The sequence below is a fragment of the Pogona vitticeps genome, chromosome 3, assembly GCF_051106095.1.
Source record: "Pogona vitticeps strain Pit_001003342236 chromosome 3, PviZW2.1, whole genome shotgun sequence".
Lineage (NCBI taxonomy): Eukaryota > Metazoa > Chordata > Lepidosauria > Squamata > Agamidae > Pogona > Pogona vitticeps.
In genome coordinates, this window is record NC_135785.1 from 121,654,778 (window position 1) to 121,680,000 (window position 25,223).

At 43.8% G+C, this 25,223-nt stretch overlaps 2 protein-coding genes across 5 annotated transcripts in view; one reads left to right on the forward strand and one right to left on the reverse strand.

Annotated features, from left to right (window-relative positions):
* FGFRL1 (fibroblast growth factor receptor like 1) overlaps positions 1-17,038 on the reverse strand; it is a 246,375-nt gene extending 229,337 nt beyond the window's left edge. Inside the window, exons 1-2 of one of the 4 annotated variants that reach the window (XM_020797052.3) lie at positions 16,902-17,038; positions 15,052-15,157 (exon numbers count right to left, since the gene is read on the reverse strand). In XM_020797052.3, coding sequence (XP_020652711.1) covers positions 15,052-15,112 — 61 coding nt within the window. In that variant the 5' untranslated portion in view covers positions 15,113-15,157; positions 16,902-17,038. Of the gene's footprint in view, positions 1-15,051; positions 15,158-15,786; positions 16,075-16,901 lie in introns of those variants that run through there. The other 3 variants (XM_072994804.2, XM_020797053.3, XM_078390684.1) reach the window with 3 other exon arrangements.
* The window catches only part of LOC144588123 (uncharacterized), a 395,823-nt gene that overhangs the window by 282,310 nt on the left and 88,290 nt on the right, over positions 1-25,223 (forward strand). The gene's annotated exons all lie outside the window — the stretch shown is intronic.

A 25,223-nucleotide genomic window follows, 5' to 3' on the forward strand; every position in this document is an offset into this window, starting at 1 on the left:
CTTCCCTAGGTTAGTCACCCAGTGTGACCTGTCCCAACCCAGGTTTCTCACTTTTTAAAATAACCTTCTAGTAACATGTTTGACAACAGCCATAAACCACACCAGACCCGGTGATTAAAGAATGAAAAATATATCTTTTTATTACATAGAAACATCGACTTAGGAACAGATCTAAGCTTCCGTTCCAACAACCTTTTCTCTTCAGTTACACTCTCCTTCTCCTCACATTCCAGCTCTCCTCTCCTTTTCCTTCAGGCTCCAGGATAGGCTGCCTACATGTACCACCCAGCCAATCGCCTTGCTTCCCTGTTAACAAGCAAATGGGTCAGGGTTCCAGTCAAGCCTAGTCATTCCGGTTATACTAAAATGGAGCCAACAACAAAGATAACATACATTTTTTTAAAAAAATAAAATGCCTCGGCCAAAAAAAAGCTTCATTTTGATTTGGCATCAAAAAAGTACAGCCAGTGGCAATCATATATCTCTCTGAAGGACATTCAGACGTTGGGCACTGCCACAGGGAAAGCTGTTCCCCTTGTAAATATGGAATGTCCTTCTCTTGCTGATAGACCTCAGAGAAGGCCTGCCTCTGAAGATTTTAAGATAGGATGCTATAGGAAGAAGTACAGCTCATTCAGGCTGATGAGCTATTAATGCTGGAATCTTACAGCTGGCTAAGAAGCTTTAGAAGTAAGTGTAAGCGGTGCGCTACTGGTGGTGACTGAGGTCTGCCTGTGCAATGACATCTACACTACCAGAGGTTCCTTGGAAAGTTTCACAGGTCATAAATGTGGCATCCAGGAATACAGTAGGTTTGGGGGAAAATAATGTCTATACACTGGTGCCTTGCTAGACGATGATAATCCGTTCCACTGAAATCGCTGTTTAGCGAAATCATTGTCTAGCGAAAAACATTTCCCCATTGGAATGCATTGAAACCTGTTTAATGTGTTCCAATGGGGAAGAACCGTCATTGTCTAGCAAAGATCGGCCATAGGAAAGCCGCTTTGCGAACCGCCGATCAGCTATTTAAATCGCTGTCTTGCGAAGCTTAGGTCCCGAAAACACCTGTTTGCAAGCGTGGAGGGAGCTGTCAAAATCGTCATCTAGCGAAAATCAGTTTGCGAAGCAGGGACCAAACATTGTCCAGCGAAATTCCCCCATAGGTATCACTGTTTTGCAAATCACTATAGCGAGTACAAAAAGTCAATGTCTAGCGAAAAAAACTGTCATGTGGGGTAACTGTCTAGCGAGGCGCCACTGTATTTGGCTTAAGCCTTTGGTCTATTTTAATTACCATTCTGTGCTGTCTTCTACAACAATACTGTTTGCTGTTGTCCATCACTGCAGGCTGGAAAACGGACTCACAGTGCAAAATTGCACATATCTACTGAACATCCATGTCTCACTGAATTCAAAAGCACTAGGTCACAGATAAGTGTGTGCAAGAAGGAGAGTGGGACCTGCGCTCCTTCACATGCTGATGAACATCCACCATTTCTCATCATAGGTCAGGCAGGGTGGGGTTGATGGGAAATGGAGGGGGGCTAAAGGCTCTTGAACCATGCTGGTAGTTTTAATTAAGACAAACAGAATTGGTATCTCTTTTGATGAAATTAAACTATAGATACTTCACTCTAAGATGCCTATGGCATCTTTTTTTTTCCTCCCAAATCCCATCCTCTGAGAACAAAATGAGAAGTACAGTATTCAATACATAATTCTTCCTAATGTATTTGATTATGGCTCCAGATGTATTAGATTACAAATCCTATCAGCTCCAGCCAGCCTTGTCAATGACTGTTTGTGGATGATGGGGTACGTCATCCAACACATCCTGAGACAGAGTGCAACTCTGGAAAACTTAATATCTGCCAATCAGAAATGTAGAACTTACATGCTGGTATTGCATTTTAATGCTAAATTGAAAAATATCACCAAAAATGGGAAAGGATTTGGGCTAGAGTACAACTAATCCTTCAGTGTAAACTAAGAAGCAAACTCACAAAATTGCTATCAACATGAAGCTTAAGGAAAATCTTCTTCAAAAATATAAAAATTAATATTAATTTGGTTAAATTAATAGGCAGTGAAAGCAGACAATTATTTTACTATAAACATGTTCTTTGGACTTCTCTTCATATCAAATACAACTGTATAAAAATATTTACTATTATTTATTTGGACAATTTATATCCCACTCGTTTGCCAAAAAGGTGTCTAGATAAGTTCACAAATACAATGCAGGATATGACTGGATATTCACTACTCATAAACCTGAAAGTCTTTTTTCAGCTTCTCTAACTAACAAGGTTGTCTTTAAAAATATATATTAATTTTGAAAACCTTCAAATGTTTCAGTAAAATCCAAAGGCTCTTGATTAAAGAGGAGCCTCTACACAGAAAAAAAGTAAGATAAATATTAAAAGTATTCCAGAGGAAACCAAATTTATATCAATGCACACTCCTTGATGTAAAATGAAACAGAAGGCAAACATTTTCACATAAAATAAAACTATTGTTTTAAGTAAAACCAGGGGAAAGAGTTTCCACTAAGTACTGCAACACTGGGATTAATTTGAAAGCAGACCCTTTGAAAAACATGATTTTACAAGCCATTGCATACTCAGGTCGGGTGTTGCACGTCAATGGAAACAGAGACCTCTGTATTGATACTGCGCAAACTGAGTAAATAAAAAGAGGACTTTTCCAGGGCAAACTAAAGAAGCCTTTGTGTGACTTCCTAGAGGCTTACCTACAGTTTGTTTAAAAACCAAGAATGGCCCACATATATATCAGTCACATAAGCTTTCTTCTATTCAGATGAGTATTCACAAAGTCGATTTAGTCTGCAATCCCATTAACTTAGGTAAGAGGAAGGGTCATTGAATTCATTGGGGCCTATTCCTTATTAGACAACTGCAGTATTGTACGGTAAATATATCTAAGTCATAGTGTCTTGGCATAGTAAGTCACAACTAGGGTAGACTCATTTGAATCAACAGAACACACAAAGGAGTTGACTTAGCAGATTCCTATTGATTCTATGGACCTACTCTACTGAAACTTACTATGCAAAACAACAAAATTACAGCCACTGATCGGCCAACATCTGGTGAATATTGACTATATTTGAAGGACTGTCTGAATAACCAAAAATTCAGAGATAATGCCAGAAGTATGAAGAGTTGTCCAAATGCAAGTTTACCGGACCTACACAAATGAATGCTAGCACTGACAATAAGTTATATGGACTGTCAACATGCATAAAATCAGAGCACTCACCATAACTGCACCAGTAACATTGGGATGTTGTATTAGAAAAGCATTATGAATCAAGCATGAGGAAATACATGGTATATTCTTCATTTGTAAAATACACTGCAATTTTTGTGGACACTTGTTGTTGTTGTTGTTTAGTCGTTAAGTCCTGTCCGACTCTTCGTGCCCGCATGAACCAGAGCACGCCAGGCCCTCCTTGTCTTCCACTGCCTCCCAGAGTCTGGTCAAATTCATGTTTGTTGCTTCAATGACACTGTCCAACCATCTCATCCTCTGTCATCCCCTTCTCCTCTCACTCTCCTCTCACTCTCACACTTTCCCAACATCAGGGTCTTTTCCAGGGAGTCTTCTCTTCTCATGAGATGGCCAATGTGACAAACCCAGACCTACTGGGATATGTCACACAGTTACACTAAGCTGCCACCAACCATTCCCTATAAGAAGTCACACAGACCAGGGATGGATTTTCAAACAATAAAAAGAATAAGGTTTATTTTAAATACACACAGGGAAAAATAAACAATCAGGTGAATAGGATAAAGTAACGTGGCTTATTCTCACTCATACAAGCATACAGTTTGGTTCACACAGAACCCTTAACTTGAAGCACAGACCCTGAACCTATCAGTTCTGGCTAACCAACAGACACCTGAACCTATCAGGTTGGTACTCTGACACACAGTAGTACCCTGTCTGACACACAGACTCCCACAACAGCTTCTTCTTCCCAGCTGCTGCTTCGTCACAACCCAGTGTCTCTCAGCATCTCACTCACCACACAGGCATCACATATTTATACAGTACAGCCCCTCCTCCTGATGTCCCGCCTTCCACTCCCCATAGGATGGAACTTTCCCTCCAAACCCATGACAGACAGGTAACATCAGTGCTGTATGTAACACCTCCCCTCTTTATAAGTTGTTTTGTAGGGGGAAAGCTAACGTGCTTTTCACCAAAAAACAACCTGTATAAAATACACAACAACAGTTATACATACCATAAAATACTTACTTATACTTACACTCTAAGTTAACCATAGCAATTATGCATTTAAACATTTACCATTAACATTACATCAATTTACCTTTATTCATACAAACCAAATTCAAAAAACCAGGTACATTTTACTTTTTGTCATCATTATATACACATAGTCCATGTTCTTTCGCCGTCTTCATTCTTCAGGTCTTCTTGATAAGGCGTCAGCAACACAGTTCACTGACCCTCTGACCACCTTCACTTCAAAGTCATAGTCCTGTAGGTTTAAAGCCCACCTCATAAGTTTGCTATTGTGGGTTTTCATTGTCTTTAACCATTGCAATGGTGAATGGTCAGTACACAGAATAAAATGTCTTCCCCAGATGTAAGGCTTGGCCTTCTGGATCGCGTAGACTATGGCCAAACACTCCTTCTCCACGGTTGCCAAATGTCTCTCACCTTTTTGAAGTTTCCTACTCAGGTAGGACACTGGATGCTGGTCACCATTCTCATCCTCCTGGCACAGAACTGCTCCTACGCCGCTGTTAGACGCATCGGTGTAGATGATGAACTCCCGGTCAAAGTCTGGAGCACGCAGGACTGGATAGTTGATTAACGCCTCCTTCAACCTCTGGAACGCCGCCTCACAGTCGCTGGTCCACGGGATGCGGTCATCAGCCTTCTTCCTCGTCAGATCGGTCAGCGGAGCCGCAATCTCGCTAAACCTCGGGATGAACTTTCTGTAGTAGCCCACCAACCCAAGAAATGATTTGACTTTTTTCTTGGTGTTGGGTCTAGGCCAATCACGAACAGCTTCTATTTTGGCCTCCAGGGGTTTTATCATTCCTCCCCCTACCATGTGACCCAAGTATTTTATTTCTGGGCTACCCAGCTGACACTTGCTGGCCTTTACTGTTAGCCCTGCTGCACTTAACCTCTGCAGCACTAACTCCAGGTGTATCAGGTGATCTTCCCAGGTATTACTGAAGATCCCTATGTCGTCAATGTAGGCCACTGTAAAGTCACTGAGCCCTGCCAAGGTCTGGTCCATCAGCCTTTGGAATGTGGCTGGTGCATTTCTGAGACCAAAGCTCAGGACTCGAAACTCATAGAGACCAAAAGGGCTGCAAAAGGCAGTCTTTTCTTGATCCCTGGGATCAATTCTTAATTGCCAATATCCCTTTACCAGGTCCAATGATGAGATGAACCGACAACCCCCTATGGTTTCAATCAGGTTGTCTAGCCTGGGCATTGGGTAGGCATCAGGAGTGGTTACACGGTTTAATTTCCTGTAATCAACACAAAACCTAATGCTCCCATCAGGCTTGTCCACAAGGACTATCGGAGAGGACCAAGGACTAGAAGAGGGGACGATTATGTTCTCCCTAAGCATCTCGTCCAGCTCCTTCCGCACCTTGTCCCTATAGGGTCCCGTTACTCGGTATGGGGATACTGCCTGCGGGGGTGCATCCCCTGTGTGGATCCGATGCATCACTCCCTTCACTATCCCCGGCTTGTTGGAAAACACCTGTTGATATTTACTAAGCAGCATTTTTAGTTCTTGCTGCTGGTCTTGGGTGAGTGCAGGACTGATCTTTACCTCCTCTGGGTTGTATTTTACTTCCCCTCTACCCTCCCAGAAGGGTAATTCAGCTTCCTCACTCTCAGCTGCTTTTATCGCGAATAAAACCCTCTGTTCCCCTCTGTAGTAGGGTTTTAGGGCATTCACATGAACCACCCTCCTTGCTTGGTTCTCCTCCTGCTCTATTAGGTAGTTCAGGTCTGACATCTTGGAAATGACCCTATATGGTCCTGCCCATTTGAGCTGCAGTTTATTCTCTCTGCAGGGCCTAAGCCAAAGCACTTCCTCCCCTGGGTCAAAGTGCCTCTCTCTAGCTTTGTGGTCATACCATGTTTTCTGTCTGACCTTCTGAGCTTGCAGGTTTTCTGCTGCCAGCTCTAGATTTCTCCTTAGGTCATTCATCAAGGTGTCTATGTAAGTCACAACGTCTTGTGGGTCATCCTGGGTGATCTGCTCCCAATTTTGTTTGATCAAATCAAGGGGCCCTTTCACCCTTCTTCCAAATAAAAGTTCAAATGGACTGAACCCGGTACTGGCTTGTGGCACTGATCGATAAGCAAACAAAAGGGATTGCAGCTTCTGGTCCCAATTGTTTGGATTCTCTGCCAAGTAAGCCCTAATCATGCGCATTAGAGTCCCATTGAACTTCTCAGTTAACCCATTACTTTCAGGATGATATGCAGTGGGTTAACTGAGAAGTTCAATGGGACTCTAATGCGCATGGATCTGTTCTTCCAGTGAGCACTCAGGGTTGATTTCCTTCAAGATGGATAGGTTTGTTTTCTTTGCAGTCCAGGGGACTCTCAAGAGCCTCCTCCACCACTACAGTTCAAAAGCATCAATTCTTCAGTGGTCTGCCTTATTTATGGTCCAGTTCTCACTTCCATACATCACTACTGGAAAAACCATAGCTTTGACTATGTGGACCTTTGTCCACATCAGCAAGATGGTGTCTCTGCTTTTTAAGATGTTGTCTAAGTTTGTCATCGCTTTCCTCCCAAGAAGCAGGCATCTTTTAATTTCATGGCTGCTGTCACCATCTGCAGTAATCATGGAGCCCAAGAAAGTAAAATCTGTCACTGCCTTCATATCTTCCTCTTCTATTTGCCATGAGGTGAAGGGACCAGTGGCCATGATCTTAGCTTTTTTGATGTTGAGCTTCATACCATTTTTTGTGCTCTCCTCTTTCACCCTCATTAAGAGGTTCCTTAATCCCTCCTCAGTTTCTGCCATTAGAGTGGTATCTTCTGCATATATGAGGTTGCTGATATTTCTTCTGGCAACCTGAATTCTGGCTTGGGATTCCTCCAGTCCAGCCTTCTGCATGATGTATTCTGCATATAGGTTAAATAGCTTGCTGGGGGGGGGCAATGTGTAGCCTGCATAATTAAGTTCTAAACCACCCGCAGAGTGCTTGAAGCACTATGGGGAGGTATATAAGCAGCACGCTTTGCTTTAAACAGGGGGACAATATACAGCCTTGTGGTACTCTTTTCCCAATTTTGAACCATCAGTTGTTCCATATCCAGTTATAAGTTTTGCTTCCTGTCACACATATAGGTTTGTCAGGAGATAGATAAAGTGGTTAGGTACTCCCATTTCTTTAAGAACTTGCCATAGTTTTCTGTGGTCCACACAGTCAAAGGCTTTTGCATAGTCAATGAAGCAGAAGTAGATGTTTTTCTGGAACTCTTTGGCTTTCTCCATTATCCAGCACATGTTAGCAATTTGGTCTCTAGTTCCTCTGCCCCTTCGAAATCCAGCTTGTACTTCTGGGAGTTCTCAGTCCACATGCTGCTGAAGCCTACCTTGTAGCATAACCTTGCTAGCGTGTCAAATGAGTGCAATTGTATGGTAGTTGGAGCATTCTTTGGCACTGCCCTTCTTTGGGATTGGGATGTAGATCTTTTCCAATCCTCTGGCCACTGCTCAGTTTTCCAAACTTGCTGGCATATTGAGTGTAGCACCTTAACAGCGTCATCTTTTAAGATCTTAAATAGTTCAACTGGAATGCCATCACCTCCATTTGCCTTGTTGTTAGCCATGCTTTCTAAGGCCCACTTGACTTCACTCTCCAGGATATCTGGATCAAGGTCAGCAACCACACTATCTGGGTTGTCCGGGATATCCAAGTCTTTCTGGTATAATTCCTCTGTGTATTGTTGCCACCTCTTCTTGATGTCTTCTGCTTCTGTTAGGTCCCTGCTATTTTTGTCCTTTATCATGTCTATCTTTGCACAAAAGGTTCCTTTAACATCTCCAGTTTTCTTGAACAGATCTCTGGTTTTTCCCTTTCTATTCTTTTCCTCTATATCTTTGCACTGTTCATTTAAGAAGGCCCTCTTGTCTCTTCTTGCTATTCTTTGGAAGTCTGCATTCCATTTTCTGTAACGTTCCCTATCTCCCTCGTATTTTCTTTCCCTTCTCTTCTTTGCTCTTTGTAAGGCCTCGTTGGACAGCCTCTCTGCTTTCCTGAATTTCCTTTTCTTTGGTATGGTTTTTGTTGCTGCCTCCGGTATAATGTTACGAGCCTCCAGGCACCCTGTCCACCAAATCTAGTTCCTTAAATCTTCAGGCACCCTTTCAACCAAATCTAGTTCCTTAAATCTGTTCTTCACTTCCACTGTGTATTCAGAAGGGATTTTGTTTAGATTATACCTGACTAGCCCAGTGGTTTTTCCTACTTTCTTCAGTTTAAGCTTGAGTTTTGCTATAAGAAGCTGATGATCAGAGCCACAATCGGCTACAGGTCTTGTTTTTGCTGACTAGAGTTTTACTAGTAAATGCTGTTTAACATATTCATGACAATGCTGGAAAATATAGCAATTCAAATCAACAGGCAACATCCTGTTGGTAAAAACAGAGTACAACTACTCTGTATCTCCAGTTCACAGTTGTGTGAGCTGGAGGTCACCCTGGTCATGGCAATGGGGACTCCTGCTCGTGCAACAGTGTCCTGAATATCCTCCTTGTGAAAACAGAGGGCAAAAAGAACTATGCACATTAAAAACATTGCATTTTCAGGAAAACAAACAGGATTCTGACCACTGGTTCTAAATACAGAATGTAAGCTTCTAAATATGATCTGTAATCTGTTAATCAACATTGTCCATTTCACACATTACAGACGTCTATCTAGTTCTCAAATGAAAGTTTAAAAAGTAATAAAAACACCACAGAAAATACGTTGCACAGAAAAATAATTACAAGAAGTTAAGTCTCAAATTCCAATATGACCATTATTATTTTTATGAAGTTCAGTGCAAAACTATGAAGCAAACTACATTTTAACAGAAGCAAGACCCCACAGATTTCATAATGCCTGGTCCTCAGTACAATCAAGTCAACTCACATTTAACAGATGGTTTTCACCCAAGCCTTACAAATCACTCATTCAAAAGAAAAGACAACTGTATGTTATTGAAATCTAAAGTGAACTGAAAACCTCATTTTGAATTCCCTTGCTTGGTGGGTACCTGGCATGTCAACTCTACATCCCTATTAATGATTATATTCAAAGAAAATACTACCTACTAAACTGTATTAAAAGATTAGCAGTGTGGTGTAGTGGAGAGAATGATGGACTAGGACTCTGGAGAACCGGGATCAAATCCCCATGTGGCCTTGGAAACTCACTGGAAAAGTGGAAGTGGTAAAATTATTCCTTAAATATCTCACTTAAGCCTTATTAGGGTTGCTATACGTCTGGTACAACTTGAACAACTTGAAAAGATAGCTCTTTTGTTATCAACTGACAGTTTTTAATAACCTATATAAGGACTTTTCAGTCAGATAAAAACTGCTTAATGAAGAGATCAGTTAAGAGCTCACAAAAAAGTGAAAGTGACATGCATACCCACTGATTTCAAGAAAAGTGAAAGGACTAACAGGGACGCTGTTACTTTTCCCCCCAAAATTTCTAAATCTACCACATGATATCTATCACATACTGCTGTAGCTAGCCACGCCAAAGCGGACGACAACTTGACAGATTCTGAACACATATCAGACTGCATGTCACCAAGATACCACGCGGAGAGAAATATCAGATTGGATTACCTGTATTTGACTGATGAGATACAGAAGCTAAGGGAAAGTGCTTGAACATGATTACCACCACAATCTATCCTGTAGTCTCTGCTACCCCTAGGTAGTGTGCATCACTTGTGCACAGGTAAAGACTGTGTGAGAAAAATGAATGTGAAACATGTATAAGCAAAAAAAGAACTGCATAAGCTTAATCAAAGGATCTATGGCAGTGTATATCCATGCAGTGACCTCATCTGATCATTTATTTATTTATTTATTTATTTATTCATTTATTCATTCATTCATTCATTCATTCATTCGTTCGTTCGTTCATTCATTCACCACCTTATTTGTGCAAAAGCACTATTCTGGGCAGTTTAACAAATGAAATTCAAGGACACTGAGAGTAAAAAACATGATGGTGCAAAAACAGTTTACAACATACCAGGATAAATGACTTAGAAAAAAATAAAAATAATGAGGGGGGTCAACATAGATCAGTATGGGAGACCTTTAAGTTTTTTTTCTGAATATCAAAAGACAGGGAGCCAGGCTGATTCCATAAAACTGGGGCCACCACAGAGAAGGCCCTGCCTCCAGTAGAGACCTTTCGGGCCTCCCTCAGGGTGGCCACCCAGAGAAGCCTAATCTGGGAGGATCTGATAGGTCAGGCAGAAGACACTGAGGTCAGAAGTTCTGACAAGGAATGTGGTCCCAAACCATGGAGTGCTTTATGTGTAAGAGTTAAAACCTTGGGGGGAAAATAGTTCCTCTTCTGCACTGCATTTTTCTCCATGCATCCCATGTTATACAGTGCATTAAATGTTCTAAATACAGAACGTAAGCTTCCAAATATGATCTGTAATCTGTTAATCAACATTGTCCATTTCACACATTACAGACATCTATCTAGTTCTCAAAAGTAATTAAAAAGTAATAAAGCACACCACAGAAAATAAGTTACACAGAAAAATAATTAGTTCCTCTTCTGCACTGCATTTTTCTCCATGCATCCCATGTTATACAGTGCATTAAACATTTTACAGGTTGGGTGAATTCATTCTGTTTCCACCATGAAGTGGTTCTACCTCAAAGCAGAAGACTGGAAAAAGCCACCAAGCAGTTGCAGACTTTCATCAAGTTCCTGAAAGCAAAACAATACTCAAGCCCACCTTCTTGTACAGCTGTTTAATCCTGAATATTCCAGAAAAAAGAAAGTACAGTAACTTGCCAGCACATCTGCTAGATGCTAATTTGTTTAAATTTTACACATCCCAATATAAGGTGACTAACACAGTAAATGCTACAGTCTTCCTTGCACATTAGCTTTAATGGTGAGATGGCCTCAGAGATCACAAGAATTTAAAAATGTTAAAAGCAAGACACAGCATGCTAGGACTACAGACCACTCTTCACCAAATACATGTTCTGTGCACTGATTACTGTTATGCCCATTTGTTGCCACATTGCATTGCAGATTAAAAAACAACAACAGAGAACAAGTCCATGGTGATCCAAAAACAAAATGACCCCACATGATCCAAGCTTCCAAAGTCCACTGAAGTCCTTTTTGGAACATTCCCCTGCCATGGCATACAGAAATTAGACCCTAATCTGGACAAGATTTGACAAGATAGAAGTTTACAGCCATGTTGCAAATGTTGAACTGGAAATACTTGAAACCTTATCTAACTTCAAGACTGACTGTGCTTCACCATTCCCATTAAAGTCAAACATCAATATAGATAATTGTTAGATGTATTTGTAGGGACATGGTGGTGCTGCGGGTAAAACCACAGAACCCTCTGTGCTGCAACGTCAGAAGACCAACAGTCGTAAGATCGAATCCTCGCAACGGAGTGAGCTCCCATCGCTTGTCCCAGCTCCCGCCAACCTAGCGGTTTGAAAGCATGGAAATGCAAGTAGATAAATAAGTACCACCACAGTGGGAAGGTAACGGTGTACTGTATCTAGTTGCGCTGGCCACGTGACCACGGAAAGTGACTACAGACAAACGCTGGCTCTATGGCTTGGAAATGAGGATGAGCACCGCACCCTAGAGTCGGACACAACTGGACTAAATGTCAAAGGGAACCTTTACCTTTACCTTTAGATGCTTTGGCCCTCTCTAACACAGACTAGAAGCACTTGTTCTCTGAGAGACAAACCACAGCAGCCACCCAAAATGGTAGATGTTGGATAACATTCAGGACAGCAAATGGATCAGAAACAAGGCTCACCCACATTGTGTGCAGCTTCCATTCACTCTATTGAAGCCTATACAATTTTGAGGAAACTAGGTACACCCCATGTTACTCGTGGGATAGGCATTTTCATCTCAAGCACCGAAATGATTTATACCACTTCTGAGCCTTTCTATACGAGATCAGGAAAACGTGAACATTTGCTCATCCATGGCTTGCTCAAGGTCAGCCATTCTCAACAGGGGTCATATGGCCCCTGGTACATCTGAAGGGGGCCAGAGATTGGAGACAATTCTTCACACACCACCTTGTAAGGTTCATTATGCAAGTTTTACAGTCCTAATTTGTCCTATATTTCTTTCATATTGTGTTGGCCCAAAAAGGTTGAGAGAGGCTTCCCTAGGGTACTCGTATCAATCATGTAAACAGGTGCCCAGTTAAATCTGAGGACCTGTCTCCTGTCCAAAGACACTTCACATGGTTGTTCTCTCCAAATTATTCCTCATGATGCCAATTTTCCTGGGCATTTAAATGCTGAGGGATGAAACAAATTCTTGGAGGCTCTTGCAGAGAAGTAAATCCTTGCCTGTCTCATCCTCGTGGCAAGGACAGGGAACTGCAAATTCTTCCTGACACCAAAGACGGTAAGGAATTTACTTGGGTCTTTGACAGTATTCCTGCCTAATAAGAATAATATTCTGCACAAAAATGCCCCTTTTGTGCAAAACGACCTTTTTAGAACTTCAAATTCTGCACACATGCATTTTACAAACTGGCTGATATAAGGATGACTGCTGCTTTATTTACATACTTGGAGCATTAAATATGTTGTTGCCATTTTTCTTAACAATAATCCAGTCTTCTGTGCTTACTGTGCAGTCACCTATGTGCTTTATTTCTCAAAGGAAACAGCACTAGAACCATTTCACACAATCTGCAGAGACTTGTCCAGTTTGCTTTGGGTGGGGGAGGGGGCAAGACTTGCCAGAATAGCCAAGCCATCACTGTCACTGCCTATGCTGACTAGGGTATTTTGGGAGTTGTGGTCCAAAAATGCAACTTTTCCTATTTCTGGGGGATAATAATCTACAGACACTCTTTAGAAAGCAGCACTTAAGAAACAGAGGGTAGAATTTTAAACAAACAATGTCTACAGTGCACCAGATGTTTCTCCATTCCTTTAAAACTACTGTGGTGCTTCTCTTTTCAGACATCAGCAACATCTTCATAAGAAAAATGTCTTGTTTTCTTGAATCAATCTTTTTTTTGACAAATCCTAGCTTTTATTCTGTTTCTGTGATTATCATTCTGAGCGAAACATTGTTTCATGCAACTTGGTTTTGTTTTGTTTGTAAACCTCTTTTCTACGTCTAAGAAAGTTATTTTCACCAAACAAAACTTCACAAGTGTTTACTCTTTGCCTTCAGTGTTGCTTTTTCCATCAGTGTACAATACAAAGTGCAGAAGAACAGCCATCACCTTTTTTAGCCTTAGTAAACCCATAACCACAGACTTGCAATCGGAAGTGTCACATTACATTGCAGAAATTCAGTAAAAGAATCAAAACAAATGTGGAAAAAATAGCAATTAAAATCTTTTTACTTTTCTTTAAATTCTTCTGGTGTCTTCACTGAGCTCCAAATGGGATATTAATCGATTATCTGTGAAATTACTATAAATGTAACATGGCTTAATTCATTCACTATTGTCTACTGCCTCCATCTTAAGACTGAATCTGTTCCGTCTTTTAGGTCTTAAAAACCTACACACTGTTTGCCTTTCATCCACCATGTAGCAGATCAGCTTACACTGCTACTGCTTCTATAAAATATTTGCTAGGAAGGGAGTACAACAGAGGAATATGCAGCAACCGAGCACGCTCTCTTCTTGCTAGGCTCTCATCCTTTCCTTACACAAACCCCACACACATGTGCTGCAGCTAACAACAAATTTAAAACTGGAAGATAATAAAGAAGCTGCCTTGTACTGAGCCATATCCTTCATCCATCCAACTCTATACTCTCTCTGGTGAGAGGCAGGGCAACTCCAGTAATAGGGGCAATGGTCTTTTCCAGCCCTGCCCTACCACAGCCGGGGACTGTACCTGGGACCCTTCTGCATACCAAACTCAAATTCTTCCAGCCAGTCTCTTCCCTGTTTCTACAATTCAGACTCACAATTCTGAACTGCAGAGGTCTTATGCCAAACTGCCTCAATCCTCCAACACAAACTCAGGTAAAATATAGCAAAATAAACGAAAGGCCATCTCGATTCGACATTTCAATTCAACAGGAACAATTCCTCGGGGCCAACTAGATAAACGCTCAACAACAGCTGCTCCAGACCTCCGATAAGGAGGGGGCTCCAACTGATCCCAAGAGTGTTCTTCAGTACAGGATTAAGTTAGATTCTTTAAAAAGAATCCAGAGTTCTGCTACCTTAGTTATTGTTCGTCTCCAGTCTCTTCCTGGTAATGCAACCTGTTTAGGGGAATTTGATCACATGTTGGAGCCCCAGTGCTAAAATATGTGCTAGCTGTTGGGAACTGTCATTTGTCTGTCACTTGGGGGAAGTTAATGGATTGGTTTGTTTAGTTTGTGCTATTGGGAATACAGAGCGGCTAGGAGCGATTACAGAAGGGGAGAGGCTCCCCTGATCCACCAAGGAATGCAATTGTTTTCCTTTAACTCCAGACTGAAAATTGGAAGCCAACTGTGTATTTTCACACCTAAGAAACAACAGCAATGGAAAGCCCCCCCCCCCCGAGCACACCTGCATGGCAGGAAAGAAGGACCTAAGCAGACCGTAATTGCTTTTTGAGATGCAAGACTCCAACGGCAAGGAACAAACAAGATTTCCGTGCAATTAAAGGGTCTCTGGAAAGAATCCGAGAACTTGAACAGAGTATGTGCTCCACTGGGAGAAAACACCGAACATAAAAACACTTCCAGGCAGCTTGAGGATCACATTGCTTACCTCTTGCCGAGTCCACAAGCGCAATGGCACCCACAAAAAACAGCACAAACTGGAAGTCCATTCTGAACGGATTGTCTCCGGCTTCCCGTTTCTTCTTCTCTCCAATCTGAAATAGAAGAAAGGCAGAAGGAAAACTGTAAAATGTAAAACACCAGATGTGGATTTAAAATAGACATTAGTCTCAACCAGAGCAGACCCACCAAAATGAAGGCAACGTCAGTCATGTCCTAGCATTATCTGGGTCTCCTCTGCCTGGAACTTAGAGGAGAAAACACACTGAAATCAACCAATCATGTCATTTTTTTTAGCTGGCAATGGATTTAGCCCTCAGAACTAACAAAAATAACTACTTCAGCAATTTAACTAAAACTACACTATTGTACTTCAAAAACTCATTTTTGCACAAATTCTGATACAAAGAATAATTAACCAAGCACTTCAAACTTCTCTACTCATATTTACTCCTGCCTAGTTTAAATTCTATAAAAGGCCCAAAGCGCTCCTATTTTCAACAGCCTAAGCCTTATCACCTGGCTTCTAGTAGCAGTGAATGAAAGGGGGGAAAAGTCATAAAGCAAAAATTCTCTGTTAAACAAAAAAAGTGGGCCACATGTTATTTCCCCGTTTAGGGCTAGGAAATGTTATCCTTCTCTCTAGTCCAGCTGAGTTTTGTATTAGGGCGTCCTTTATAACAACACCCAAATCTTCTCTCTTCAGTTCAAAACCTTGATTTACCTGGAAACGGAGTCCTCAGACTTTACGGGTGTCAATCATTTTGTCTGCTGAGCAAATCTCTCTCTCTCTCTCTCTCAGGTAGACTGCGCTGACAGGAATATCCTTCTACTCGTATCCAAAAACTCCCGCTCTCTAAACACTGCCTGAATTCCTGCCTCTTGTAAAGTCCCTGGTTTAAACGTTCCCTGCCCTCGGGATACACAACAATCCGTGTCAAGCATTTAGCAAAGCAAATAATTACAGACTGCCATTAGCTTACAAATTTGTGCCACCACTCCCGGGTGTCTGGGGGCGGAAGGAGGAGGGGACGTTTGGGGAAAGAAAGTCCTATCGACCCCGCCTGGGACGTCCATTCACACCCTCTTTCCACGTGAGAGGTGCGTGGCGCCCCCTCCCCAAATCAGACGGGGCGGCGGGCGTGCCGCTCGCAAAAGGCCAGACGGTCGCCGAGAAATGGAACAAGATTCGCCGGGAAGCTCGGCGATCACCCGATCCCTTTCCAAGCGCACCAGTTCGAGTCCGGGCAGCCGGGCCCCAACGGGCTGAATCCGCCGCCCCGCCCGAGGATCGAGGTGCGGAGACCCCGCGGGAACGCCGCGCTCTCCTCGCCTGACTCTCCCGGGATGAGGGGAACGCGCGGCCGCCCTTCCGCCCCGGCCCCCCTTTTCCCTCGGGCAGCTGCCACACTTCAGCAGCCCCCTCGCGAGAAAGGGGCTGCCGAGGAATTGATCGAGCGCCTCTTTCTCTCTCCCCCCCCCCCGCCGACTGATCCCAGGGATTTCCCGAGAGTAACGCTCCAAAGCTTCCCCGTGGACCGAGGAAGCCAGCCGGCGAGCGAGCGGAGAGGGAGGGAAGGAGAGAGGCTGGCAGCTTCCCCGTCCCGCCTCCGGGACGCGAGGCCGCTGGGCTGCAGCCTCCGGTACCCACGGACGAAGCCGAGGATGCGGCACCCCACGCGGAGGCGGCTTCCTCAACGGGCAGGATCCCCAACCCAGCCGGGCCCGGCGCGCACGCCAGCCCCCTCGCCGGCTCCATTCATTTCGCCGCCCGCTTCGCCGCCGCGCGATCTTTGCCTCGAGGAGGGGCGAAGAACTCGGGCTCCGCGCGGTGCGTACCTGGGGCTCCTCCGGGGCACCGGCGCTGCTGCCCGCCACGCCGCGCCTCAAGCCACTTTCTTCCGCCTCTCCGCCGGCGCCGGCCAAGAACCCCCGAGGATCGGGCCGCTGCAACCGCCGCCGCCGCCGCCTCCGGCTCGTCCCATGTGCCCGCTGACTTGGCCGGCGGGCCGGGGAAACCGAGCGCTCGCGCTGGCTCTTTGACAGGCGCGCGGAGGAGGAGGACCGCGGAGCCGCCTCGGGCGACGGAAGGTCTCTGCCCTGGGCACCCGGGCGACGCCGCTTCAGCGCGCCTGCCTCTCACCGACGGACTTCGGGCGCACTTGTTCAAAGCGGAGCGGCTCCCGCCATCCTCGTTCCCCACAAAGGAGCCCAGCGGCCGGCGGGCGAGGGCGGCGGCAGCGCCAGCAACAGCCCGGCCGCCGCCGCCAACACCACCACCACCAGCCGCCGCCGCCGCCTCGACGGAGCCCCGGAGCGCTTAGCGGAGGGCAGCCGGGGGGCGCTTTGCAATGGCCCGCTGCCTGACACGGAGCGACGGGGATGGCTCCAGGTCCGGAGTCGCCGCAGGATGCCGGAGGATTGCGGTGGGGGTGGGTGGGAGGCTAGGCGGGGGATGCCGCCCCCTCCGGAGGGGCTCTCTCGGAGCCGGGATCTGGCCGAGGGAGGGAGGGGAGGGGGGAGGACGAGAGGCGGGCGGGCGGGCGAGCGGGCGGGTGGCTGCCGCTGCTGGCGAGCGGAAGGAACGAGCAGCCAAGAGCGACTCCCCCACCGCCGCCGCCGCCTCCTCCTCTCTCCCCCCCCCCCCGTTAAGGCTTGGTGATTCTGGGGAGCGCAGACCTTGGCGAGGGCGGCCCTGCCTGGCCCCGCCCACCTTCCAACTTCGGACCAATCCCGTCCATCCCTCCGCCCTGACCGCCCCCCCCCCGCGTTTAACCCTTTGGTTCGCCACGGCCGCCTTGTAAGAAACCGTAGCCGCTGGGGCAGCCGGCAGAGGAACGGCGAGACTACCTTGCCCGGGGTGGGGGTGGGGCGGCCTGCCGGGACCCCTCCTGGCTCGGGGGGGGGGAAGGGGTGCCCACGTCTGCCCCCCACCCATGCTCATGCGACTTCCCCGCCCAAGCAAAGGGAGCCCGCTGCCATGCCCGGGAAAGGGTGCCTCGCTCCATTGCGGTGTCCGTAGAAGAGGCAGGGCTTCGATGTACACCTTAAGAACGGAGCCTGGGCAGGAGCCTCCCGAGCTCGCCTTCCGCACCCAGGCAGGGCACGAGGGCCGGTCACGGGCGGGGAGCATCCGACTCTGCGCAGACCGGGCGCCTCTGCCGCTCTCGCTCTCTCCCGCCAAGGAGCCCTTCTGCGTCGAGCTCTTCCTCCCGGGGGGGGGGGCGAAAGCCTCGGGGGGACACCAGTGCGGGTCCCCCCCCCTCGCGGCAGAGGGGCCCGGAGTCAGCAGAGCCGCGGTCTCGCGTTGTGTGGACCCAGCGAAGGGACCGGGAGCCGCGCCTCCCTCCCGCGAGAGCGGTGGGGGGGCAGGGAGAGGCGGAGGAGCCCAACCACGACGCCCAGCGCCGCGAACCCGAAAAACGCGGGGGAGGGGGGGGGGTCGCGACCTGCCCTACGCCGCGCAGCCTGGAGGCGCCGGAGGTGTTGCTCGTTCCCCAGCGGACTGAGCTCCAGAACCGCGGGTGCCTGAAAAGGGCCCTTCCTAAGACACGCACACACACACACACACACTGTACACACTTTTGCGCAGGGAAGCCGCTTTTCCCACGAGACAGCCTGTCCTCAAGATCAACACCGGGAAAAAAAAACAGAGAAATGGAGGAGGGGAAGGGTGCATCATCTAAATAAGAGGGGCTTGTTTTAAAACTCTTTAATTTAGCAAAACAAACGGGAGTGACCTGGCTCCGGGGGCGTGATCACATAAGAGGCGCACCCCCTTCCCCCCCCCCCAGTGTGTCGTCTGGGAGAAACACTTCTAATCTGTAGACAAAGTACAGTACCGGCAGTGGCGAGTCATCAGTGCCCGCGGATTGTGAACGCCGACAGCACAGCAGTAAAGGGCTCCAAGCCGTTCAACCCTCCCTGTCCAATTCTAGCAGAACTGCTACTCCTTCCTCTGTGGTGCGTCTCAGTTACTGTTAATAGCTCTCAATCGGAAAGTGGATTGCTTCTCGTCTGTCGTTTTTCCCCGTGTTCTCCTAGAATGCAGATCAAACCCACTTTCTCTCTTTGCAGGAGCCGAAAGCCCTTCTTCCGTCTTATTCAAAGAGAAGGACTTACCATTTTCATCAGTTTCTGTCATACAAATCATAGATTAATTAAATCTCTTCTCTCCCCTTTTAATTTTTCCTCCTTCACCTGCTTTGCAACATTTCTCATGAAGTATGGTTTCATTTGGGTGATAGGGAAGACTCCTATTTAAAAACACTATAAGAAAGCAATAATTCTGGAGACACTTTTTCTCATATGTTTCAGGAGGAATTTAGTAACAATGTTTCTGGCAGGTGTTGGGGCGAGTAGGAGAAGTGACATGAAGTTATAGTATGATCACTGCAGCATAATGCAGTCTGAGTGCTGATTTCCTTCTTTCCTGGAATTCTACCAAACATGATGTGAGATGGTTTATGTAGCCTGACTCACCTATGGTGTGTGATACGTGATCAGCATCTTTGGGTCGTACTTTTCCTTGCACATCTGACCAGTTATAACTCCTAATAATTCCTTACTGTGTTTCTTGATCATGTAAATAATTCAAACTGGATTTATCAACACTGGAGCCATTTCACATGAATCATTTTAAGTATAGCCATTAGAGTTCCAGATTTATCAATATGGATTTTGATTGACATTTAAACTCTAGTGTTGATTATACAGAGAACTTGGCTCTCCACATCTAGAAGGCGACAGGAGAGTCTACCAGAACCTTGTAGATATTTACTTGCAAACAGTGGTAGGAACAAGCTACAGTTACTCCCACAATATAATGGCTGTGGCAAGAAATTAACAAATGTTTAAGGGGGAAAAGTCCTTTTTACCCTGTTTCCCAATAAGACCTAACCTGAAAATAAGCCCTAGTATGGTTTGTCAGGACGCTTGTAATATAAGCCCTACCCCAAAAATAAGCCCCAGTTAAGTGAAACCCCGCCCTCCACCATTGTGCAGCAACCAGAAATACATGACTGTATTTTTATAAACGTTGATTGTTGTACATGGGGAAAAAAAATCCCCTGAAAATAAGCCCTAATGCGTTTTTGTTTTTTCCTTCTTAAACTATAACATAAACATGAAATACATAAACCAAAATACAAATCAACTGTGCTCCCCACCACCATTACATTGATTCTTGATTTGGAACTTTCCCTTTTTCTCTTGTTAGCACATATTCAAGAAATCTGCCCCATATATCATAGAAATTATTCTTTTTCACCTCTCCTTACTTAACCTTTGAGTTACAAGTTAACTTATCATTTATATCAATGTTCCATATTTCTTTATACCATTCTTCCATTCGAAATTCAGACTTTGATTTCCAATTCCTAGCTATTATTAATCTGGCTGCTGTTAATAAATTGGTAATCAATTCTCTAGTCATCTTATCATATTCCACATTCTCAAATATTGATAACAGATCTATCTCAGGATTAAATTCTATATCTTTTTCACATATGTCATTTAGTTCTTTAAAGATTAGTTTCCAAAATCTTTGTACTTTTTCACATTCCCACCACATATGAAAGTATGTACCAATTTCCTTCTCACATTTCCAACAGACATTCAGATAACTAGCATTAATTTTATTCAATTTTGTCGGTGTCAAATACCATCTTAAACCAAATTTGAAAAACTTTTCTCTTATTCTCACCAACATAAATCTTAAAACCGTCATTTTCCACATCTTCCTCCATTCTTCATCATTTATTATTTTTCCTAAGTCTTGTTCCCACACTAACTTCAATCCTCCTTTCTCAATCTCTTCTTCTTCTAAATCAAGCAGGAATCTATAAATTTTATTCACTGCACCCTTTACTGAATCGGTCATCTGAATATCTTCATATGATAATAGAAATTGTTCATACTTCATATATTCCCTACCTTTACTTCTTTACCCATTCATTAGTCCATCTTTCTAATTGCATATAATTCAACTATGATATATTCTTATTTTGAAGGATTTGTTTCATTTGATCTTTCAGTCTCATTTTATACAACCAGTCGTTTAATCTAATCACTTTTTTTCTTTAAATAATTCTGCATAAACTTTCATATGGGCAGGAAAATTCTCGATTTCAGTCACTAATTGTAATGGAGAGTTAAACGGACATAAGATCTTTCTATACTTGTACCAGACATTTAACATAGTCTTTAAAACGGGTTATTGATTTCGCTTGTTTTATATTTCTTAATCATACCAAACAGATGTTTTTCAATATCCACCTGTAATTCTGATGATTCCATTTTCCATCAAATTAACCTTTCTGGGTTATATATAATTTCCCCAATGAAGCTCAACTGATTAGCCAAATAATAATCTTTTTTTAATATTTGGTATGCCTATACCTCCTTTTTTGTTGCTTTATACCAATACTTTTTATTTATCCTGGTTCTCTTCCCTTCATTACAGTATTTATTAATCACTCCTTGCCAAAATTTAAAATAATCTTCTGTTAACTGTACTGGTAACATTCTAAATAAAAAAAATAATTTTTGGTAGAATCTTCATTTTTATCAGTGCCTGAAAATAAGCCCCAGTATGGCTTTTTCAGGATGCTCGTAATATAAGCCTCCCCCCCCCCAAAATAAGCCCCAGCTAAGTGAAACCCCGCCCTCCACCAGGGACCCATTGTGCAGCAACCAGAAGATGACATGACTATATTTTTATAAATGTAGATTGTTGTACATGGAGAAAAAAATTCCCCTGAAAATAAGCCCTAATGTGTTTTTTGAAGCAAAAATTAATATAAGACCCTGTCTTATTTTCAGGGAAACACGGTAGCTATAAGCCTTCTGATTTGAGCTATTGCTACAAAGTACTCCTTTCCTATCTCGCTACCTCCTAAACGTAAACCATACACCATTCAAAAGAGTTGCACAGGACTCAACCTTTCTATTATGGAAAATGGACACATGAAATCACAGCATGAGTAACAAATCAACTGCTTTTGTAACAGTCTCGGTTCTATCCATCACATTGTCTGAGAAATTCGACTCAATCATCCTCAATCCTTTCAGTGAATAGAAGTATGCGAAATAACAGATGCAGAGTCACTTTCTTATTAACCACAGTTGTATGGGTCCAAAATTTGGTCCCATCCTTTGCCTCTCTGTGTTGTCCCAGCCCTCTAATGACAAATCCAACTACCAGAGGCCTCTTCCATGTGCATTGTGTTGGTGGCACTTTCTCCTTTTCAGCCCAGTCATGATGTGTAGAGGGAATGATGAAGGACAAAGAAAGGGGATGACTGCCTTCAACATCTGCTGTGATGGGGCTGGAAATCATGTAGCATCTGGTTGATATGTGCTGTGAAATCAGAACCTAACAGGGCTTTCAAAGTAAATGAGATTTTTAAGGAGTGGTCTTACCAGTTCTGCACACCCCAGTGAGCTTCCATGGCTGAGTGGGATTCAAACTCAGGCATTCTGAGTTTTAGTCCCTCTACTACACCACACTGTAGCATCTTAGAAGACTTCAAAGGTGGGCAAATGTAGTAAGAAGGGGACAAACGGTATCAAAACTTGTTTTCTTTTTATTTGCACCTGTTTAATCATTCCAAATTTATTTGTATGTGTTTAAAGCTTCTAAATGCTGGGTGGGAAACAAGATGTAATATCAGTCAATCAATTGGAAGTGAGTTTGTGCTTGCAGAGGGAAGGATAGATAACAGAGCATTTGAAACCTCCAAATGATTTTCTTCATAGGGAATACAATTTCCAAGGGATTGCTCATCCCCATTGCCTCCAACTAATCTGGACCATTGTTTTACTGGGTTTTCGCCCAGTACTTTACCATGTTCAAAGACCTGCATTAATGCTTCTGCTGACTCATAGGGAGTAATCTATATATAGATTATACCCTACTGCCCATTTCCAGATGAACTCATTCAGCACTATCATGCAGCAGCTGAATGCAGTGAAAATGGATCCATTCAGTACTTGCACTATATAAGGATCAAGTCCTTGTTTTCCCTGGTGGAATCAATTGTCAAGTCGAAAATAGAAGTGCCGCAACATTCTGTCCTCCACTTTCTATCTGGAAGCATACCATGGTTGATGAATGTCAGAAACCCCTGAGAGGTCTGAGCAAATCAACAGGGGTTGCCCATTTCCCTGGCAGAGATCATCCATCAGAGCTTTTGGTACCAAAGTTGAGCTGTGACAGAAATCGCTCTAGAAACTCAGATTCACCAACCAGTGCCAGAAATGTTATATCCACCCTCTTCAAATTGCTGTGTCACTATTATCAGATCAGAAATAACTGCCAGTGTAGGCAAAGTAGCTCCATTTGGTAGTAGAAAGTGATTCAAATATTGACAGAGAGAACTGTATGGTAAAAAGGCAGGCAAATCGTATCTGAAGAGGGGAGTAAAGCATCGCTATTTTGTAATGAAGTACAATCATGAAATATTGTAAAACATTTCATTTTAATTTGGTGCTACATACCACTGGACTGAAATGCTCCATCTGATTAAAAGTAATGTAAACTCAATCTGAAGACACTCACAAAACAGACTAAATAAAAACAAAGGATTTTTTTAAGCATAAAGAGAAGGACAAGGGATGTTGCTGCTGCTGTTGTCTGATATGAAGTATCTGATGTGAAATGTCCCTGACTAGTCCATTTGCTTCTAAAAGCACATGTTGTTGTTTTTCTTTCTGAGGCAGCACACAATGGGTTTAAACTTCAATAAATCCTACAGCAATTTCAATTGCTGTGAGTAAGGGATCTCTCGCACACATTCTTTGTTTCTATCAGCTCATCATTTTTTCACAGCTCAGCATTCTGTATACAATATTCATTTGAAAAGCATCCAAGAAATATACTAAATAAGAAACAGGAAACCAGAAAAATTGTTGTGATGTCTAGTTTAAACATTTGGCGTAGTATTATTGTTATCATGATTTAAATTAGCTAAAGTCAATCTATATTGCTGCAATGTTAGAGAGGTCTAGCATTGCTTTAATTACCTCCCATAGGAAAGGAAGGAGATTTATCAGAATAGCCCATCACTGCCACTGATAGATACGGATGGTGAGGTCTCAGCTGGTACATATTGTTGAAGCCCTTGTTATGTGGCTGGATGTGGCTATATATGTAGGCAACTCAAGCAGTGAACACAATCAGTCCTAATCACTTTCTCTCACTAAATTGAACATAGTAGACCCCCTTGGACCACCACAAAGCTTAGAGAAATGAAGTAGAAGGCATCAGAGCTTTTCCAAGTGGTATAAATAAATTGTTCATACCCACCTTGCCCTGGATACCATTAATTCTGCAATTCAACCATTAAATGTGCCCCAAACAGTGTCGGGTTCTGTTTTGCTGGATGCACTGCAGTTGATTAGATCCAAGGGTATGGACCTGTTTCCATGGTCCTCTTGGCTTAGGAGAAGAGGGATGTTGAGCTAGGTCTGAGATGTGATTCTCATGTAAACATGGATGCTTGTGTAGTATTTGTAATATGAAAATCATCACTATGTTGAGACTACTATGAACACCGTGCCCTCTCATCCAGTAACAACCTTGGCTGTGCCCTTACTTGCCATATGACAACAGATGTGTATATGTGTATGGGGCCACTTTTTAAGAAGCTCTCTCTAGACCCCAAAGAATATCCTTCACTTGCTCAAACAAGGAGAAGCCTTTCAACTCAAAGTGCCTCTGGGAGGCACAGGTTATCTGGATTTGTTCTAGTCTGGTTTCTGAGTTGTTCTAGCACCAAGACAGCAAGCATGGTCTTGATGGAAAAGCTGCACTCAGGATCCTTATGAGTGGATTGTGTAGCTGGGGATTGAACTGACTATATTCAGTTGAGTCTTGTCTGGAGGTTGGCTGCAGAAAGTGGTGTTCAGAAACAGCTGTATTGCTTCATGATTCTTGTTCTTTCATGTTCTGCTTTGTCTTTTAAGCTGTTTAGCATTTTCATCAAGTGCTAAGTGAGTTTATACAAAAGGTTAGTGTGAGATGCCACCAGCATCCTGATGACATCTTGCTAGATTTCTGGTTTTGTTTCTTTTCTTTTTTTTCATTTAATTCATATGAAACTTTAAAGATGTTTACAACTGGCCAAGATCAATAATGGACTTTACGAGAGGAGTAAACTA